Source organism: Thalassophryne amazonica, chromosome 14 (genome assembly GCF_902500255.1).
Source record: "Thalassophryne amazonica chromosome 14, fThaAma1.1, whole genome shotgun sequence".
Lineage (NCBI taxonomy): Eukaryota > Metazoa > Chordata > Actinopteri > Batrachoidiformes > Batrachoididae > Thalassophryne > Thalassophryne amazonica.
In genome coordinates, this window is record NC_047116.1 from 2,388,833 (window position 1) to 2,409,383 (window position 20,551).

Consider the following 20,551-nt stretch of genomic DNA (forward strand, 5'->3'; position numbering starts at 1 on the left):
CAATCGGGAACTTCTTGCGGTGAAGGAGGCTCTGGAGGACTGGAGACACCTGTTGGAGGGAGCTTCGGTACCATTCACGGTTTTCACAGACCATCGGAACCTGGAGTACATCCGGACCGCCAAGCGTCTGAACCCCAGGCAAGCCCGGTGGTCACTGTTCTTCGGGCGTTTTGACTTTCAGATCACATACCACCTCAAGACGAAGAACCAACGGTCTGACGCCCTGTCCCGGGTGCACGAGGAGGAAGTCAGGACCGAGCTGTCAGACCCTACAGAAATCATCATCCCCGAGTCCACTGTCGTGGCCACCTTCACCTGGGACATGGAGAAGGCCGTCTGGGAGGCCCTGACATGGAACCCGGACCCGGGGACTGGACCGAAGAACAAGATGTACATCCCACCAGAGGCCAGGGCTGCAGTCCTCGACTTCTGTCACGGTTCCAAGCTCTCCTGCCACCTGGGGGTGCGAAGAACCATGGCAGTGGTCCGGCAGCGCTTCTGGTGGGCGTCTCTGGAAGCCGACATCCGGGAGTACATCCAGGCCTGCACCACCTGCGCCAGGGGCAAAGCCGACCACCACAAGACCCAAGGCCTCCTCCAGCCTCTGTCCGTGCCTCATCGCCCCTGGTCTCACATCGGCCTGGACTTCGTCACGGTCCTCCCGCCGTCCCAGGGCATGACTGCCATTAGTGGACCGGTTCTCCAAGGTGGCCCACTTCGTGGCCCTCCCGAAGCTCCCGACGGCCCAGGAGACAGCAGACCTCCTGGTCCACCACGTCGTGCGTCTGCATGGGATTCCATCGGACATTGTCTCAGATCGTGGTCCTCAGTTCTCCTCCCAGGTCTGGAGGAGTTTCTGCAGGGAACTGGGGGCCACCGTAAGTCTTTCGTCTGGATACCACCCCCAGACGAACGGGCGGGCAGAGCGGACGAACCAGGAACTGGAGCAGGCCCTCCACTGCGTGACCTCCGCGCACCCGACGGCCTGGAGCAACCATCTGGCCTGGATCGAGTATGCTCATAATAGCCGAGTTTCATCTGCCACCGGCCTCTCCCTGTTTGAGGTATGTTTGGGGTACCAGCCCCCATTGTTTCCGCTAGTGGAGGGAGAGGTCGGGGTTCCCTCGGTCCAGGCCCATCTGAGGAGGTGCCGTCGGATGTGGTGTACCGCCCACTCTGCCCTGCTCAAAGCCCGGACGAGGGCTAAGGCCCATGCAGACCGCCGGCGTGCCCCGGCCCCTACGTATCAGCCCGGGCAGGTGGTTTGGCTATCTACAAAGGACATCCCCCTGCAAGTGGAATCCCAGAAACTAAAGGACAGATTCATAGGACCCTTCACCATCACCAAAGTCCTCAGCCCAGCCGCAGTGAAGCTGAAGCTGCCAGCTTCACTGCGGATTCATCCGGTTTTTCATGTGTCACGCCTCAAACCCTCCCATACCTCTCCACTCTGTACCCCTGGACCGGCACCGCCACCTGCCCGGATCATTGACGGGGAGCCGGGTTGGACTGTACGCCGGCTCCTGGACGTCCGTCGGAAGGGTTGGGGGTTCCAGTACTTAGTGGACTGGGAGGGGTACGGACCCGAAGAACGCTCCTGGGTGAAGAGGAGCTTCATCCTGGACCCGGCCCTCCTCCTAGGTAGGGAGGTGTTGTGTGGGCCGCTGAAGAGGAGGTACTGCTGGCCCACCACCACCAGATGGCGCCCTGCTTGGAGTGCGGGCTCCAAGCACGAGAGGGCGTCGGAGCCGCTGGGAGTGACAGCTGTCACTTATCAGCATCAGCTGTCACTCATCACCATCACTATAAAGGCCGGACTGCAACTCCACCTCCTCGCCGAGAAATCAGCTACCACTCAAGGTAACCTTCTCTGCGGTGATTATTATTGTATCTAAACATTGTTCTGTGTGCAGCCGTGTTCCTGTGGACTCAGTCTGAAGTTGGATTGGCGGAAAGTGTGAGTGCGACGTTTTCGCCTCTCACTCCTTCCAGGGAAGAGATTGACAGGAGCTGCACGGGTGAAACTGTTTCTGGAGGTGGAGGTTCTCCCTCCCGGAGGAACTGAGCAAGAAGAGATTACTGGGTGTGTCTTCACACACCCACCATTAACTGTTTCTGTTTCTGCCAGCAGTACCAGGTCTGACAGCTGGAGACGGTGGCCACCTGGGACTCGGAACTTGACGGCTCCGGTGTTCTTCAGATCCGCTGGCGGTGGAAGCCGTGTGGGATCCGGCTCTTCTCTGGACAGACGTCTTCTATCCTCGAGCCTGCCCACACGTCACCTTGTGTATGATTGACTGTACTCCTCTATTGTTATTGTCTATATCACGTTGTGCAATTCACAACATTAAATTGTTACTTTTTGGCTTATCCATTGTCCGTTCATTAACGTCCCCTGTTGTGGGTCCGTGTCACTACACCTTCACAACACCGCCTGCACTAGCCCATATCCAAGCTCTCCACCATGGGAGACAGGGCCTTCCAGGCAGTCGCCCCATGGCTCTGGAATGCCCTTCCAGAGACCCTGAGGGCCCCACAGAGTGTGGGGGCATTTAAAAAAGGCCTCGACATTTTTATTTAAAAAGGCCTTTTAAAATGTTTAAAATGTTATGATTTTATCTGTGTGGTTATGCTTTATGAATATTTTATTGTTTTTGACTTGTATATTGTTTGTTTTTAGCCTTTGCTCTGTAGCACTTTGAGATTCTATGGAATGTAAAGTGTGTTACAAATAAAATGTATTATTATTATTATTATTATAATCCTTTGCATGCCAGAGAATTGCTGCAGTTTAAACAGCACAGAGAGAAAACATAACAATTGTACATGAACATTATACAACCAAAATGTACATTTTTATGCTTTTCATCAGCTGCAGCAAGAGGCTGCAGCAACTCTCTGGCATGCAAAAGATTATGGGATATCTCAGTACTCAGGGTGAATACTGCCGTGAACACTACTGGCCAGTAGATGGCAGTAGAGACTGAAACTTTGCAAAAACAAATATTCAAAATAAATATTTTTGTGTCTGCTACATTTAATCTGCGTGGAATTTAATAAATGCAAACCGAATTTCAGACATCTTATATATATTTCTCTGGAACAACAAGACAGTGTTGTAAAGGACAATAAGCACGACGTTAAAGAGCAAACAGGAAGGACTGCAGATCACAGTGATTCCAACTGAAAATAATGGAGAAGCAACCTGAGCTTCTTCTGGCATTTTTACTTAAACACAATAACAAAGTCTATAAACCCAGAGAATATATTCACGAGAGTTTTAATGCTGTTGTCCGTGTGGAGCCTGATCAGAGCATCTCAAATGCATTTCTTCTGTCGTGATCTTTTACCCATAATGCACTGCCGAGACAGCATGACCACACTAAAACCTTCAAAATTAGTGCAGCACTTTAAAACTAAAACATATAGCTGATATTTTCACTTTATAAAACTTCAGACGTGATGTTAATTTAAATAACATGTCTGTTAAAACTGTATGCCTCTGGATGACTTGGGTGATATTGCCAGCAAGTCAGAATGGTATCAAAGGAAAAGATCTCTTTTTTTCCTTTTGCTTTTGTTCTCTCCTGTGACCAGTTCTTCTTTGTCTGTAGAAGATAGAGCAGTTTCTCCTGAAACTAGCGGTTAGCGGATTAGCGGAACTGTGACCACCATTGGCAGAAAGTACTTCACAGAGTACTACAGAGTACCTCAGAGTAATGCAGACAGTACTTCATACTGCAGAGAGTACTTCATACTGCAGAGACTACCGCAGAGAGTATTTCAGAGAGTACTTCATCCAGCAGAGAGTACTTCCGAGAGTACTGTACAGAGTGCTTCAGAGACGACTGCAGAGAGTACTCCAGAGAATACTTCAGAGAATACCTCATAGAGTACTTCAGAGAGTACTGCAGAGAGTACTCCAGAGAATACCTCATAGAGTACTTCAGAGAATACTGCAGAGAGTACTTCAGAGAGTAATGCAGAGAGTACCTCATACTGCAGAGAGTATTTCAGAGTACCTCATCCTACAGAGTACTGCAGATAGTACCTCAGAGTATTTCAGAGAATACTTCAGACAGTACTGCAGAGAGTACCTCAGAGAGTAATGCAGAGTACTTCATACTGCAGAGAGCACTTCAGAGTACCTCATAGAGTACTTCAGATAATACTTCAGAGAATACTTCACACTGCATACTGTTTGTAAACATCAGGACATTTTCTTTCAGCTCTTTTGTCAGAAGGCACATGGGAGACTTCAGTGTTTGTCTGGAGCAGTATGCTCAGTGGGAAAGAGTTGAACTGCTGTAGAGCTGGGTTCGAGTCCTGTTTGGGTCACCTGTCTGTGACCTTGGACAAGATCAAGACACTTAATCTTTATCGTCTCTGCTCACCAGTTGTAAATGTGTCCTGGCTGGAGACGTAACCTGTAATGGACTGGCATCCCATCCAGAGGAAGACGTGGGGGTGTCCAGAGGGAGACCTGGGGGTGTCCAGGTCTCCATCAGACTGTCTTCTTCTCTTCAAGTCCGGTGTGAAGCTGCGATTAAAGAAGCAACAGATAAGTCTCTCTGGCCACTGAAGTGTTTACAGTGTCTTGGTGGCTCCCGTCCTTCTGTCTTTCCGTCATGTCCCCCCTCTGTGAGCTCACTGGGGTTTTGAGGACAACGTGATCAGAGACGTCTGTCAGTGACTGATTTACATGAAACTGTTCACATCAACTGCAGACTTTTTATCTTTTGACTTGTCAATCAAATACTAAGAGGAGGACACAGCGGGATGGGAAACGATCTACTTCCTTCTGGTCCCTGGAGTTCCTCTGAAGGGAAGTGGAGCTGCGCAGATGTTTGGAGGTGTGTTTCAGACATAACAGGACTCAGACACGGACACAGACGGTGTGCTGATCATCATGCTTTATTGAAATCAATCACGGAGAAAAACTCCAGGAGCCTGCAAAAAATCATCACTGCTAAAAAAGCTAATGTCAATCAAACTAAAGCACAAGACGCAGCCCCGCCCCCCAATGCAGCGGTGGCGGGTTGTTGGTACAGTGGCGCCCTGCTCGACTGACGTCTAAAACTAACACACAGACACGCCGCAGACCTCCAGGAGAAAACTCTGCTTCTGCAAACAAGCGCCAGACAGACTCCTCTCTGTGATTGGCCAGGCTGATGGTACATGGGAGGAGCCTGACCAAGCGGTCGTTTAGCAGACGCGGAGCACCAAACAAACAGGAACACGTGAGCTCAGGCAGTGCAGGCCGCTCGCACCCTGAGCACGTCATCAGAAACGGCGGTATGACATAGTCAGTCCGAGGCCGAGGCCCAGTCGCCCTGCTCACGTGAGGGTCGACGCCAACAGCGCTCAGGGTCTCGGACTCGTGTTCCAAAGCTTCTGCGCCGCGTGGCGCCTTGGTGGATTCTGTTGGATTTCGGGAACGTCGGCAGGGAGACTCTCCACCTGCCGAGGCAATCTTAGACTTCAACTTGTCGTTGAGGCACAGAGTTTAGTTTCTCCGTCTAACAGGGTATTCGTCCCACGAGACTTTCTCCTGTTAAACCACATTTAGTTCACGTCATAAATAACAACCATAACCGTAACCGTCGGCTATATACATTATGTACATGTCACAGAAACAAGGATCAACAATCCTACGTCATTCAATATGGTACAGTTTACAACAATGTTAGACTTTAGTCTAGTTTGGCATAAATTAAAGTCCAGTTTGGTACAAAAATACTTCATATTTACAAGAACACAAATCCAGATGGTTTTCATGGACATCATCAAAAGAAAGAGGTGGAGGAAGGGAAGCGGGGGACGAGTGGCTACTTTGAACGTATGCTAATGTGGACGGTTGCCGTATCAGAGCCGAGCTCGTTGGACAGTCTGAGAGTGTAGGTTCCGGCGTCTTCCTCCTTCACCCCAGTGATGATCAGGGTGGTGAGGTCCTCTGTAGTTTCGATGTGGAAGCGGCCACCGGCGGCCACCTCAATAGTTTTACCGCCACGGGACCATTCGATGCATTTGGCGTCACCGGAGAAGGCGCAAGACACTGTCAGAACTTTTCCTGGCTCAATGCTGATGTCCTCGGGCAGTGCCTCAATCCTTGGTGGACAACCTGAATCCAAAGACACAACACCAGAATATGAGTGGCCCATCTGTTCTCCAGTCACTGCTCATGTTTGGTCAAATATGTCACCGGTGTTTTTCCTTTAGTGTGAGCTCAACCGGAACCTTACGAAGTGTCAGTGTGTATTAACATTTATGCACCAACGCTGAGGACTAAAGTCAGACAGACTGCTGGAGCTTCAACGTCTAGATGTGGGATTTTCAACAGGACAACTCTAAATGCCTACTGGGTCTGGAAGGCAACATCAGATGATCACTGGGCCTTCTCAGATTAATGGCCTGAGCTGTTAATTTAATAACATAAAGCAAGTGGAGGAGGAGGAAGAGAAGAAGAAACAAGGAGAAGGAGGAGGAGAAGATGAAGAAGAAAAGACAAGGAAGAGAAGAAGACAAAGAAGAAGGAGAAGAAGAACAAGAAGAAAGAGGAGGAGAAGTGTCGGTTGTTGGGTCAGCAGGCGGAGTTCAGTGAGAGGTTCAGCTTTCCTTAGATTGTAACTGACGGTGTCTTAAAGTCTACAGACTAATCGAAGCACAGTGACGGTGTCTTAAAGTCTAAGAAACAATCGGAGCACAGAGACGGTGTCTTAAAGTCTACAGACTAATCGAAGCACAGTGACGGTGTCTTAAAGTCTAAGAAACAATCGGAGCACAGAGACGGTGTCTTAAAGTCTACAGACTAATCGGAGCACAGTGACGGTGTCTTAAAGTCTAAGAAACAAGCGGAGCACAGAGACGGTGTCTTAAAGTCTAAAACAGTTGGAGCACAGAGACGGTGTCTTAAAGTCTAAGAAACAATCGGAGCACAGAGACGGTGTCTTAAAGTCTAAGAAACAATCGGAGCACAGAGACGGTGTCTTAAAGTCTAAGAAACAATCGGAGCACAGAGACGGTGTCTTAAAGTCTAAAACAATTGGAGCACAGAGACGGTGTCTTAAAGTCTAAAACAATTGGAGCACAGAGACGGTGTCTTAAAGTCTAAGAAACAATCGGAGCACAGAGACAGTGTCTTAAAGTCTAAGAAACAATCGGAGCACAGAGACGGTGTCTTAAAGTCTAAGAAACAATCGGAGCACAGAGACGGTGTCTTAAAGTCTAAAACAATCGGAGCACAGAGACGGTGTCTTAAAGTCTAAGAAACAATCGGAGCACAGAGACGGTGTCTTAAAGTCTAAAACAATCGGAGCACAGAGACGGTGTCTTAAAGTCTAAGAAACAATCGGAGCACAGAGACGGTGTCTTAAAGTCTAAGAAACAATCGGAGCACAGAGATGGTGTCTTAAAGTCTAAGAAACAATCGGAGCACAGAGATGGTGTCTTAAAGTCTAAGAAACAACAGGAGCACAGAGACGGCGTCTTAAAGTCTAAGAAACAATCGGAGCACAGAGACGGCGTCTTAAAGTCTAAGAAACAATCGGAGCACAGAGACGGCGTCTTAAAGTCTAAGAAACAAGCGGAGCACAGAGACGGCGTCTTAAAGTCTAAGAAACAACAGGAGCACAGAGACGGCGTCTTAAAGTCTAAGAAACAATCGGAGCACAGAGACGGCGTCTTAAAGTCTAAGAAACAATCGGAGCACAGAGACGGCGTCTTAAAGTCTAAGAAACAATCGGAGCACAGAGACGGCGTCTTAAAGTCTAAGAAACAAGCGGAGCACAGAGACGGCGTCTTAAAGTCTAAGAAACAATCAGAGCACAGAGACGGTGTCTTAAAGTCTAAGAAACAATCAGAGCACAGAGACGGTGTCTTAAAGTCTAAGAAACAATCAGAGCACAGAGACGGTGTCTTAAAGTCTAAGAAACAATCAGAGCACAGAGACGGTGTCTTAAAGTCTAAGAAACAATCAGAGCACAGAGACGGTGTCTTAAAGTCTAAGAAACAATCAGAGCACAGAGACGGTGTCTTAAAGTCTAAGAAACAAGCGGAGCACAGAGACGGTGTCTTAAAGTCTAAGAAACAATCAGAGCACAGAGACGGTGTCTTAAAGTCTAAGAAACAATCAGAGCACAGAGACGGTGTCTTAAAGTCTAAGAAACAATCAGAGCACAGAGACGGTGTCTTAAAGTCTAAGAAACAATCAGAGCACAGAGACGGCGTCTTAAAGTCTAAGAAACAATCGGAGCACAGCGACGGCGTCTTAAAGTCTAAGAAACAATCGGAGCACAGAGACGGTGTCTTAAAGTCTAAGAAACAATCGGAGCACAGAGACGGTGTCTTAAAGTCTAAGAAACAATCAGAGCACAGAGACGGTGTCTTAAAGTCTAAGAACCAATCAGAGCACAGAGACGGTGTCTTAAAGTCTAAGAAACAATCGGAGCACAGCGACGGTGTCTTAAAGTCTAAGAAACAATCAGAGCACAGAGACGGTGTCTTAAAGTCTAAGAAACAATCAGAGCACAGAGACGGTGTCTTAAAGTCTAAGAAACAATAGGAGCACAGAGACGGTGTCTTAAAGTCTAAGAAACAATCGGAGCACAGAGACGGTGTCTTAAAGTCTAAGAAACAATCGGAGCACAGAGACGGTGTCTTAAAGTCTAAGAAACAATCAGAGCACAGAGACGGTGTCTTAAAGTCTAAGAAACAATCAGAGCACAGAGACGGTGTCTTAAAGTCTAAGAAACAATCGGAGCACAGCGACGGTGTCTTAAAGTCTAAGAAACAATCAGAGCACAGAGACGGTGTCTTAAAGTCTAAGAAACAATAGGAGCACAGCGACGGCGTCTTAAAGTCTAAGAAACAATCGGAGCACAGAGACGGTGTCTTAAAGTCTAAGAAACAATCGGAGCACAGAGACGGTGTCTTAAAGTCTAAGAAACAATCGGAGCACAGAGACGGCGTCTTAAAGTCTAAGAAACAATCGGAGCACAGAGACGGCGTCTTAAAGTCTAAGAAACAATCAGAGCACAGAGACGGCGTCTTAAAGTCTAAGAAACAATCAGAGCACAGAGACGGTGTCTTAAAGTCTAAGAAACAATAGGAGCACAGCGACGGCGTCTTAAAGTCTAAGAAACAATCGGAGCACAGCGACGGCGTCTTAAAGTCTAAGAAACAATCGGAGCACAGAGACGGTTTCTTAAAGTCTAAGAAACAATCAGAGCACAGAGACGGTGTCTTAAAGTCTACAGATGAATCAGAGAGCACAGTGATTAGTCTTACCGATGGCTCTGAAGGACGAAGCCTCCATGTGAGATGCTGTCTCACTCAGACTGCTGGAGGACATGGTGTATGTCTCTGAGGCCATGGAGGACATGCTGGACATTGACATGCTCTCAAACTTCATCTCTGCGGCCATGCTGCTGGATTTACTGGACTCCATGACAGATGACATCATCGCTTGCTGTGCAGATGAAGAGAAAGAAGAAGTCTCCTCCATGGCGTGGACTTCTTTCTTCATCACTGACGACGACGACACCTCCTTCTGACTCACTTTCATGGACCCTGGAGGAGGAGGAGGAGAAACAGTGATCTAACGTAGTCATGAAGCATTTTGATATCACCAACAACAAAGAAAGAAATGGATGGTTACATATTCTTTGATTTCATGAATAAATTTAATGGATCAATCAACAGGAAGTTGCACCTCCTCCTTTCTAGAGTGCTGAGACTTCAACCTTCACTGGGAGCATCCAGGTTTGGGAATCCACCACATTTCTACTTACAGGATGCAGGTGGAGATTTGGTCTGTCTGAGGTGTTGCCAATCAGAACCCAGGAACACTGTGTCCAGTAGCCAACAACCAGAACCCATGATGTCCGGGACCTGGACTAAGAAGCAGGCAACAAGGACTGCAGTCTGAGTGCATGATTCAGGCTGCATTCAAACTATTCAGAACTCACATTTCCAGCCTCTTACTTGGAAAAGTATCTCGGAAGAATGCAAGAAGTCCTATTAGGAACCTGGGAGCAATTCCATGAGTCCACAGAGCACCGTTTGGCTGATGTCTCTGAACATGGGCCATGTAATTAACCAGCTGACAAAATGGGATTATTTCTGTGCTTCTTTTTATTTAGGAGTATGTGGTGATGTCACCGCATATACCGCAGATGAAAGGTGGGCGTGTCCTTGACCTTCTCCAGCTGCTGGTGTCCTCAACGCTGAGGCACGTACATGCTGGATCACTTCCAGAGAAACACACCACATGGACAAATGTCTTTCATTGGACACAAAGTCATTCCAGCAGGACCCCTGTAACTGGCACCAACTCTCTTTTCCCCTTTGTTTAAATATGGGGACCACCACCCCAGTTTGCCACTCCTTAGGCACTGTCCCAGACCCCAACACAATGTTGAAGAGACGTCTCATGCAAGATAGTCCCTCCACACCCACAGCCTTCAGCATTTTTGGATGGATCTCATCAACCCCTGGGGCTTCGCCACTGCAGAGTTGTTTGACTACCTCAGTGACATCCAATTCAATTTAATTTCAATTTATTTTCATTTATATAGCGCAAAATCACAACCGAGTTGCCTCAAGGCGCTTCACACAACTAAGGTCTAAACTTAATAACCCCCAAAGCAGCAGTGGTAAGGAAAAACTCCCTCTGAGGAAGAAACCTCAAGCAGACCAGACTCAAAGGGGTGACCCTCTGCTTTGGCCATGCTACAGACATAAATTACATCATGTCGAGTGTAGTTTTCAGCACTGAGTTTAAACTATCCACAAGGCTGTCTATTGATTGGGTATTTGCCAAATGTGAAGCTAAGACATCAGGCGGGCTAGCTTTGAGTTCAGTCTTAGTTGAAGAGTAGTGATAAATAAGGTTGCTGTTCCACTAAATATGGTAGCAAAACTGTAAACATAATAAGTGAGTGATCAGAGACCACTGATGTAAGAGGCATGATGTCAATATTCGAGACAGCAATACCACGTGCGAGAACCAAATCCAGGGTATTTCCACTAATGTGCATCGAGTCCCAAATGCATTGCCGAAATCCTAATGCATCCACAATTTCCATAAGTGATTTTCAGAGGGGATCAGAAGGCTGATTTATATGAATGTTAAAGTCACCAATAATCAGAATGTTATCTGCACTAGTTGACAAGTTAGAGATGAACGCACCAAATTCATCTAAGAATTCAGAATATGGGCCAGGAGGCCTATATACAGTGACAAAGTAATATGACTGATTTTTATTCTTCTGACCTTGGCAATGTGTAATATCCTGAGCAGAGCAGAGAATCAGATGCTCAAACGAGTTATATTTGTGACCCCCAACAGCTAATAAGCTAAACCTAGATTTATAAATAAGAGCAACACCCCCGCCTTGCTTCGCATTACGAGGGACGTGACTACATGTGTATGCTGGTGGGCAGGCCTCATTTAAGAGGAGGACAGCTGTAGGTTTAAGCCAGGTTTCACATAACCCTATCATATCTAAGTGATGATCAATAATTAGATCATTAATCAACAATGATTTTGAGGATAGTGATCTTATGTTAATGAGACCCAGACTAAAGACCACAGTGGGGTTGAGGGGTGGTTCCAGAGTAGCATACATAAGATGCCTAGAAGTAGGTTTAGGTTTGAGACATTCCACGCGCGTTGTAGGTAGCAGACACAAAATCTTTGATAATGCTGGAACAACCATTGCGCCATCCTCAATTTCAACATCATCCAATATAGTAATGGGTATTAAGTTTGTAAAGCATATCCCTCTATGATTTGTATGGACAGGTCTACGGAAGCAGGCCACAGTCTCAGCTTGTTAAATTTCCCTCCCTGGCAGATAAACTGCACTATTACCATAGTGGATTTTCTGCACTAATTTCCCCGCTTAGCTAATGGATTCCACATCCACATTTGTCATAAACCTTGCAGGGTCTCTAATCACCTGCTCCGTGGCCTGCTGTAAATTCTTAATGTTACCCTCCCTGTAGAGCTCTATCTATGTTCGCAGACAAGATGGCGGCGCCTTCCCCAGTAGGGTGAAGGCCATCCGGCATCAGCAAGCCACAGCAGCCCCAGAATGAAGGCTAGTTATCAATAAAGCTAAAGCCTTGCTGTCTACAATTTTTCCAGCCACATATTTAATGATGTCAGCCTGCTAAACGCCTCATCAGTACCCCAGGAGGGAGGGGACCAGGGACTATTAATCAATGCCAACACATCTTTCTGGCAAGGTCACAAGTCCTCTCTATGTCTGTTTTTGTGACCTCTGAGTGCTTCATCCTGACATCATTGGTGCTGACATGAATAACTATGTGACTATATCTCATGTCATGTTTCTTAGTCTGTTTTCCCTTCTGCAGCGTCAGCACCCTAAGATGGGATGCAATGTCGGGAGCTCTGGTCCCAGGAATACATTTCACGTCAGCCGGCGTCCATAACATGACTTTGGGGGTGATAGAATCCCCTATTACTAAAGTCCGCCGTTCCAGCCTGGAGACAAGAGTGGAAGTCACTTGTGGGCTCAGAGAATTCACATCAGGCAAATCCAAGGGGGAGAACCCTTGGATTTGAAATTTGAAAATTTTCAAATTTCAAATTGAAATTGAAATTGAAAAGTTTCTGTGTAGGCTCTCAGTTGTCCAGGTGGTTTCCATAGTAGAGAAGCTTGAATCTTCGACTGGACTGGGTTGCTTGACGTGAGGACGTTTCGCTTCAAATCGCAGAAGCTTCCTCAGCTAAAATTCTTGCTCTGGTAATCTGACTTCCGTCTTGACTCTTGTAGAGAAGAATAAAACAGAAGCCAACAAAAGCTGGAGTATTTTAACCTAACCAGACCCCTCCTACCGAGAGGCCAACTGCTGCAGGCTAGTGACTAAACACTAGCTCTAATTAGCACCTATTGTGCTCTAGTTAGCACCCTCCTAATGACAGGGCAGCTGTCCCTCCTAATGATGGGACGGACGTCTCTCCTCATGGCTCCCTTGACGACTCTCCTGATGACGTGAATGACTCATTACCATGAACAAAAGACTGAAACTGCTTTGACCTGAGTACCCCATTGTAAACAGGGGACAAAGCGTGTCTGAGACCCCCTCCCTGGTTAAGGCTGGGTTTCAACTGTTTTACAAAGAATGCTTCCTTGACACCTCTCTCAAACCATTTCTTCTCTCTGGCTAAGATTTTAAATTCCTTGTCCTCAAACATGTGGCTAGTGTCTTTCAGGTGGAGATGAACTGCAGACTGAGGTCCACTGGCACCCTCTCTGCGGTGCTGGTATAGCCTTTTGTGTAAAGGTTGCTTAGTCTCACCTATGTAGTGTTCATTACAGTTTTCCTGACATCTGATAGAATACACTACATTGCTCTGTTTGTAACTAGGGATCCTGTCCTTAGGGTGAACTAATTTCTGTCTCAAGGTGTTAACCGGTTTAAAGTAAACTGGGATTTTGTGCTGTCTGAAGATCCTCTGTAGTTTTTCCCCTACTCCTGCTAAATAAGGGAGAGACACTCCTCTTCTTCTTGTCTCCGTCTCCTGTCTATCTGGTCTCTTTGTTTTTTGGGACTTCTGCACTTTGTCCAGGGACCATCGTGGGTACCCACATACTGTGAGGGCTTTCCGTACAAGTTGTTGTTCTTTAGCCCTTCCCTCTGCAGTTGTGGGCACCTGTAGGGCTCTGTGTTGAAGAGTCCTGATCACCCCGAGCTTGTGTTCAAGGGGGTGGTTTGAGCCAAAGAGCAGATATTGGTCAGTGTGAGTGGGTTTTCTGTAAACCCCTGTCTGGAGCTGCCTGTTCTCTCCAATCGTAACATCACAGTCCAAGAAGGCAAACAACCATTTAGCCTTCTTGGACCCTTTTTATAGAAACTCCATCCATCCATCCATCCATTTTCTTCCACTTTATACGGAGTCGGGTCGCGGGGCAGCAGCTCAAGCAAAGCCGCCCAGACCTCCCAATCCACGCACATCTCCCCCAGCTCCTCCGGGGGAACCCCAAGGCGTTCCCAAGCCAGCCGAGAGATGTAGTCCCTCCAGCATGTCCTGGGTCTTGCCCGGGGCCTCCTCCCAATGGGACGTGCCCGGAACACCTCTCCAGCGAGGCGTCCAGGCGCATCCGGAAAAGATGCCCGAGCCACCTCAACTGACTCCTTTCGACGTGGAGGAGCAGCGGCTCGACCCCGAGCTCCTCCCTAGTGACCGAGTTCCTCACCCTATCTCTAAGGGAGTGCCCAGCCACCCTGCGGAGGAAACTCATCTCGGCCGCTTGTACTCGCAATCTCGTTCTTTCGGTCTTGAGCCAAATCTCAAGACCATAGGTGAGGATCGGAATGTAGATCGATCGGTAAATCAAGAGCTTTGCCTTTTGCCTCAAGAGCCTTTTTATAGAAACTCTTTTTATAGAAATCCTTTTTAATAGAAACCCTGTTTATCGAAACGCTGTTTTATAGAAACTCTTTTTACACAAACCCTGTTTACCGAAAGCCTCTTTCTAGAAACCTTGTTTATAGAAACCCTGTTTACTGAAACCCTGTTTCTAGAAACCCTTTTTATAGAAACCCTGTTTATAGAAACTCTTTTTATATCAACGCTGTTTCTGGAAACCCTTTTTATAGAAACCCTGTTTATAGAAACTGTTTTTACAGAAACCCTGTTTACGGAAGCCCTGTTTATAGAAACTCTTTTTATAGAAATCCTTTTTATAGAAACTCTATTTTTAGAAAACCTTTTTATAAAAACCCTGTTTACAGAAACCCAGTTTACGGAAACCTTGTTCATAGAAACCTTTTTTATGGAAACCCTTTTTCCAGAAGCCCTGTTTATGGAAACCATTTTTTTTTAGATACTCTTTTTATAGAAACCATTTTTATGCAAACCCTGTTTATAGAAACCCTGTTAACGGAAACCCTGTTTATAGAAACCCTTTTCATAGGAACCTTTTAATAAAAACCCTGTTTACGGAAACCCTGTTTATAGATACTCTGTTTCTAGAAACCTGTTTCCAGAAACTCTTTTTATACAAACCCTGTTTATAGAAACCCTGTTTATAGAAACTCTTTTTATAGAAACCTTGTTCATATAAACCTTTTTTTTGTAGAAACCCTTTTTACAGAAGTCCAGTTTATAGAAACCCTTTTTATAGATACTCTGTTTCTAGAAACCTTTCTACAGAAGCCCCATTTATAGAAACACTTTACAGCAACCCTGTTTTATAGAAATTGTTTTGACAGAAACCCTGTTTACAGAAACCCTGTTTGTAGAAACCTTTTTTTGAAATAAAAAGCCTGTTTACGGAAACCTTGTTTATAGAAGCTCTTTTTATAGAAACCCTTTTCATAGAAATCCTTTTTTATAAAAACCTGTTTACGGAAATCCTTTGTATAGAAACCCTGTTAACAGAAACCCTGCTTATCGAAACCCTGTTTATAGAAACCCTTTTGTGGTGGCATCCTAGCATTTAAGGTAAATCCAAATCAAAAGCATGATTATTTAGGGTCTGCTCCATTCTTTGCCCCTGACCAAGGCAGCATCTACATTTGGAGTTGGTCCCTGGACCCCGGACTGTGGCTGCTCACTGCCCCTAGTGGTTGGATTGGTTCTCACTGTAATTAGGATTATTAAATGCAGAGAACAAATTTCATTGTGTATATGTATGCACATATGTGCAATGACAAAGACTCTATTCTATTCTACCAGGTGGAGACATTTAAAAGAGCAAATTGTTCTCCTACTGAACAGATTCTATTTCACTCACTAACTGTTGCTGCTTTTTCCTAATGTAGCATCATATTATAGAAAGACATTTACCTGCACATTATTTAGCATAAACACATTTTAAGGGGACGGCTTTTCTACAGCTTTTACTTCATTCAAGACGAAATAAAATTCTGGCCTGTAGCCAGGATCTGACATGGGGTGGGGGGGTGGGGGGGGGGGTGGGGGGTGTCTTTTTTATGGGTAAAGTGAACCTTTGTCAGAAGTGGTCTGGGGTGGGGGGGGGGGGGTGATGTCCAGAGATGCATTCTGGAGGTTTTTTTTTTTTTTACACTATTTTCTCACCCTGATCCCCCCAGTTTAGTTGTACTGCTTAATGTGTGTATTTGTATTTTCTTTTGCACATTTTCACCCCAGTCACTGCAAAGCCACGCCCCTGAGGGTGGAGACTGGTGTGGTGCTATGATGTCATCAACATGCACGTGAGTGCACGCGCCTCTGTGTCAGCTCGGGGTTTCTTTCCAGGCCGACCTGCTGCTACGAGTCAAACTAGATGTGCTCTAATTCAAATGTGTTTCTTCATGAATGAATAAAGAAATACATTCTGAATATTTTTAAATCATAAACCATGTGACATTTACTTCAAAAGAACACCTGATTTTCTTTCTTTAGAAATGCAGGAACCCAAACCTTTGAACAGTAGCTGTAAGATGAACAGGTGGAAGCTGAAGTCTCACCTTTAACTGGCAGCTGCCTCTCACGGTAAGCTTTGACCTTCAGACGTATGGACTGGAACACCTGGCCAGTGAAGGAAAAGGAGGACCTGGACATTCCTCCTTCTGATGTCATCTCACAGGAGTACTCCCCTTGGTCACTGTCTGCCAGCTCGTGGATAAGGAGGCTGCAGGAGCCCTCTGAGGTTTGCATCTCAAACCTGCTGCTCTGTGAAAGCCTCCGTCCATTGACGTACCAAACCACCTGCCTGACACTGCTCTCATAAGCACAGGACATCTTCACAGAGCCGTTGTACGCCTCAGCTGTCAGCTGACTTATGACCTTAGGAGGTTTAGGTGTTGGGGATTTTACTCTCTTAGGAGACATGATGGGGGGTGGGGACTTCATCCTTGGAGGTGACTTTATTCCTTCAGGTTCGGGGGACTTCAAGGCCCTTGGTGACCTGAGTCCAGATGGTTCAGGGGACTTGATGCCTCTTGGTGATTTGAGTCCAGCAGGCTCTGGGGACTTCACACCCTTTGATGTTTTTATTCCTACAGGTTCTGGTGATTTAACTCCTCTAGAAGATTTTATTTCCTCAGGTTCAGGTGACTTCACTCTCTCAGGGGACTTGACTGGAGCAGGTGATTTCAGTTGAGGTTCTGGAGATTTTATGCTCTTTGGTGACTTAACTCTTTCGGGTTCCGGGGATTTGACACTTGGAGCTGGTTCAGGAGACTTTAAACTTGGTGTTGGTGACTTTGTACTTGGTTCAGGGGACTTAACACCTGTGACACTGGGTTCTGGGGACTTTACACTGGGAACCGAAGAACTGACAGAAGGAGGTGGTGAGGTGACTGTATCCTTTGGTGTCTTCACACTGGGCGTGGGGGACATCACTGCCTTCACCTCCTCTTTCGGAGCCAGTCTGCAGATGGACAAGCTGAAGTGAGCCTCCTGTCGGCCAGCAGAGTTCTCTACCACCACCACATAACTGCCTTCATCAGACACGGTCACAGAGGAGATCTCCAGGCTGGACTTGTACTGTGTTGTGGTGACCTGCACACGGTGAGAAGAGACAATAGTTCTTTTCTCATGGATCCATGTTACAGTGGGTGAGGGCTCTCCATCAATATCACAAGAGAAGTGAGCTGCCTCTCCCTCTGCTACTGTCAGGGATCGAGGTTTGGTGAGGATTTTAGCAGGAACTGCTGGTTTCACTTTCGGGACTGCAATGTCCTCAGCAGCAGCAGAAGTTGACTTTTGTGTAGCTTCGACTGTGACATGCTTCCCGGTCAAAGACAATTTTTCAGAAGAAGCAGAGAAGGATGAACTAGATGACAAGTACTCTGCTGAGTCATACTTAATAGACGAGTCGTACCCCTCAGTGGAGATGCCATAACGATCATGTGTCACAGTCCTGTGCGTCTCAGTGAGTGTGGACTTGCTCTCTTCCACCTCAAAGTGAGTTTTTGATTCATAGCCCGTTCTGAAGTGAGTGACATGATAGTGATCGATTCGAGTCATTTCAGGCACGTAGGATTTGGGAGCTTCCTCATCTTTACGGAGAGAGGAGAATATGGTCAGAGCCCCACCTGAGACATCCAGCGTGGCGTAGTCTGAGGTCTCACCCTTGGTGTTGAAGCACACACAGCGATATGTGCCGCTGTCCTCTTCCTGACAGTCTCGGATGGTAATAGACAGAACACCACTCATATTGGAGAAGACATATTTTGAGCTGCTCTCAGAGATTGCTGTTCCATTGTGGAACCATTTGACGTCTGCCTCAGGCTTGGCCTGTACATTCAGGGTGAATCTGGTGTCCTGGCCGATTGGCACACGGTGAGAGTGCATCCTGACCGTCACTCTGGGGGCGTGGTCAAGGCTGAAAGGCGTCTGGCTAACAACCTGATATTTCCTCTCAGACTTCAGGGCAGCTTTTCGTGCCTCATAGCGGGACATGATGTCAAAGCGGGCAGACCGCTCGAACCTTGAGGAGGAGCGTGATGACCTCTCAACAGATGTGATGGGGCTTGGAGAGCGTGGTCGGGTCCTTTCTGGGGTGGGGGACCTCCTCTCTGCAGTTTCTCCTTCAATTTCACTGGCAGGCCTGGAACGTGGTGGTCTAATCAACTCAGAGACTGGCCGCATCAGCTCGATGTATGTGGGAGACAGTGACCTTCTTCTTCTCATATACTGAGAAATTGTTCTTTTCTTCTTTGTCTGAGTGATCTCAGCAGCTTCCTGCATGACTTCCTGTCTTCTGTCTTCATGTTCCACCACACGTCGCTGAATGCGGACAGGGCTGCCAACAGGCGAGGCAGAAAAACCGAGTTCCAGCTCATCATCAAGCATCATTTTCTCCTCCGCAATTCTCTTCCTGCAGATGCACTCATCGTCAGGCAGCAGAAGCTCTTCATCACTGAGGTCTCCCATTGATCTTCTCCTGTACCTGAAGGACACCTCCGATTCAGGAGAAGGTGAATGACGGGAGGGTCTGACAGTCTCCAGATCATCCATAGTTAGTTTTGGTATACGCCATCTTGGCCTGTATTGATCAGTGATTCTCGGGAGAGGCATGACATAGAACTGTTCCCACCGAGACAGACGGATGCGTCTCTGTCTCTTCTGAACAATTCTCTCCATCCTCTCTGAAATCTCATACTGGTCTTTCAGCTTTCTGTACCACTTCATTTCAGAGAGAGGCACAAAATGTTTAATAGATTTGTCCTCACCCAGAACTCTGGGATCATGAACCATGGCCTCAGGGATTTCATATGGCATGAATAGCCGCCTCTCGTCCTCCAGTTTCTTGGTCTCTGACTTCTCCTCTGTGATGTCAAACTCACCTTCTACATGCTTAGTACTCACTGCAGGCTTATACATCTCTGCAGCAAATCTGAGTGCTTCCTGGGCTGTTGGGTTGAGAGGTACGAGCTCCTCTGTAGTAGCAATCTTCTGAGCCATCTTATTGGTCTTTTCAATCTGTTTCTGGATGTGCATGTATTTCTCCTCCTCATTCTTGTACTCTCTCCTGGTGTAGGTGAAGCGTTCCACCTTAAGTGCAGCCTGGCAGCTTGCAGAACCAGCAGAGTTGGTTGCAGTGACCTTGTATACACCAGAATCTTCCAGCAGAGTCTCTCTGATATGCAGAACATGGCAGTCAATGCCCTCCTGGATGACAAAGATCTTGGAACTGAACTGCAGGGAATGGTTGTTCTTCTCCCATTTCAGAGTAGGAGCTGGGATTCCAGATACCCTGAGCTCAAAGCGGGCACTATCACCCTCAACACAATCAACGTTAGCGAGCAGACGTTTGAAGATGGGCCTCATAGTTTCCTCCATCACAGGAGGAGGTATCACAGTGAGACGGGCCGTGCAACTGTCTTCCCCAAACTTGTTGTGGGCCATGACAGTGTATTCACCATCATCATTCATGTCCAAGTTGTGGATCATGAGCTGATACAGACCCTTATCACTCATTATGGTGTACTTGCTCTCATCATCACTAGGCTTGATTCTCTCGCCATTCTTTAGCCATGTTACAACAGGATCAGGATGTACCGTAATAGTTACGCCGAAGCGGACATCTTCACCGATATATGCGGTGCGACTGTAGAGAGGCAAAGTAAACTCTGGTGGTCTCTGCAAGAGCTTTGTCCTGTCAACCTTTCTCCTCAGTTTCTTGATGGTGCGACTGATATAGTACTCTCTAAGGCTCCTCAAGGTCTCAACAAAGATCTCACCATAAGCACTGTCCTCGCCATCGTCACTCACCACCTTGCATCTGTACACCCCATCATCACTCTCTTCAACATCTTTTACATAGATGCTGGCAAATCCATTGCTGTAAGAAATTTCATATTTGGGGCTTGGGTGTAACTGACGATTACCAAAGTACCAGAACACCTGTGTACTTTTGTCATAGTGTGTAAGGTTACAAGTGAATCTGACATGTCCGCCTTCCTCAGCTGAAGCATGCATCACAGGACCAGCACGCAGGCCCTGGTACTCAGTTCCAATCTTCACTTTACCAACAGCCAAGTTTCTCTGGTTCTTGAAGGCACCACCATATGCAACCCGTGCTGCTGACACAATAGTGTCTATCCT

The 20,551-nt window shown here is 46.8% G+C and overlaps 1 protein-coding gene across 1 annotated transcript in view; it reads right to left on the bottom strand.

The window, feature by feature from the left end:
* Window positions 1-4,896: 4,896 nt before the first annotated feature.
* ttn.2 (titin, tandem duplicate 2) overlaps window positions 4,897-20,551 on the bottom strand; it is a 472,252-nt gene continuing 456,597 nt past the window's right edge. The window contains 3 exon segments of the mRNA XM_034187115.1: window positions 4,897-6,121; window positions 9,286-9,567; window positions 16,465-20,550. Of these exon segments, the coding sequence (XP_034043006.1) occupies window positions 5,829-6,121; window positions 9,286-9,567; window positions 16,465-20,550 (4,661 nt within the window). The 3' untranslated portion in view covers window positions 4,897-5,828.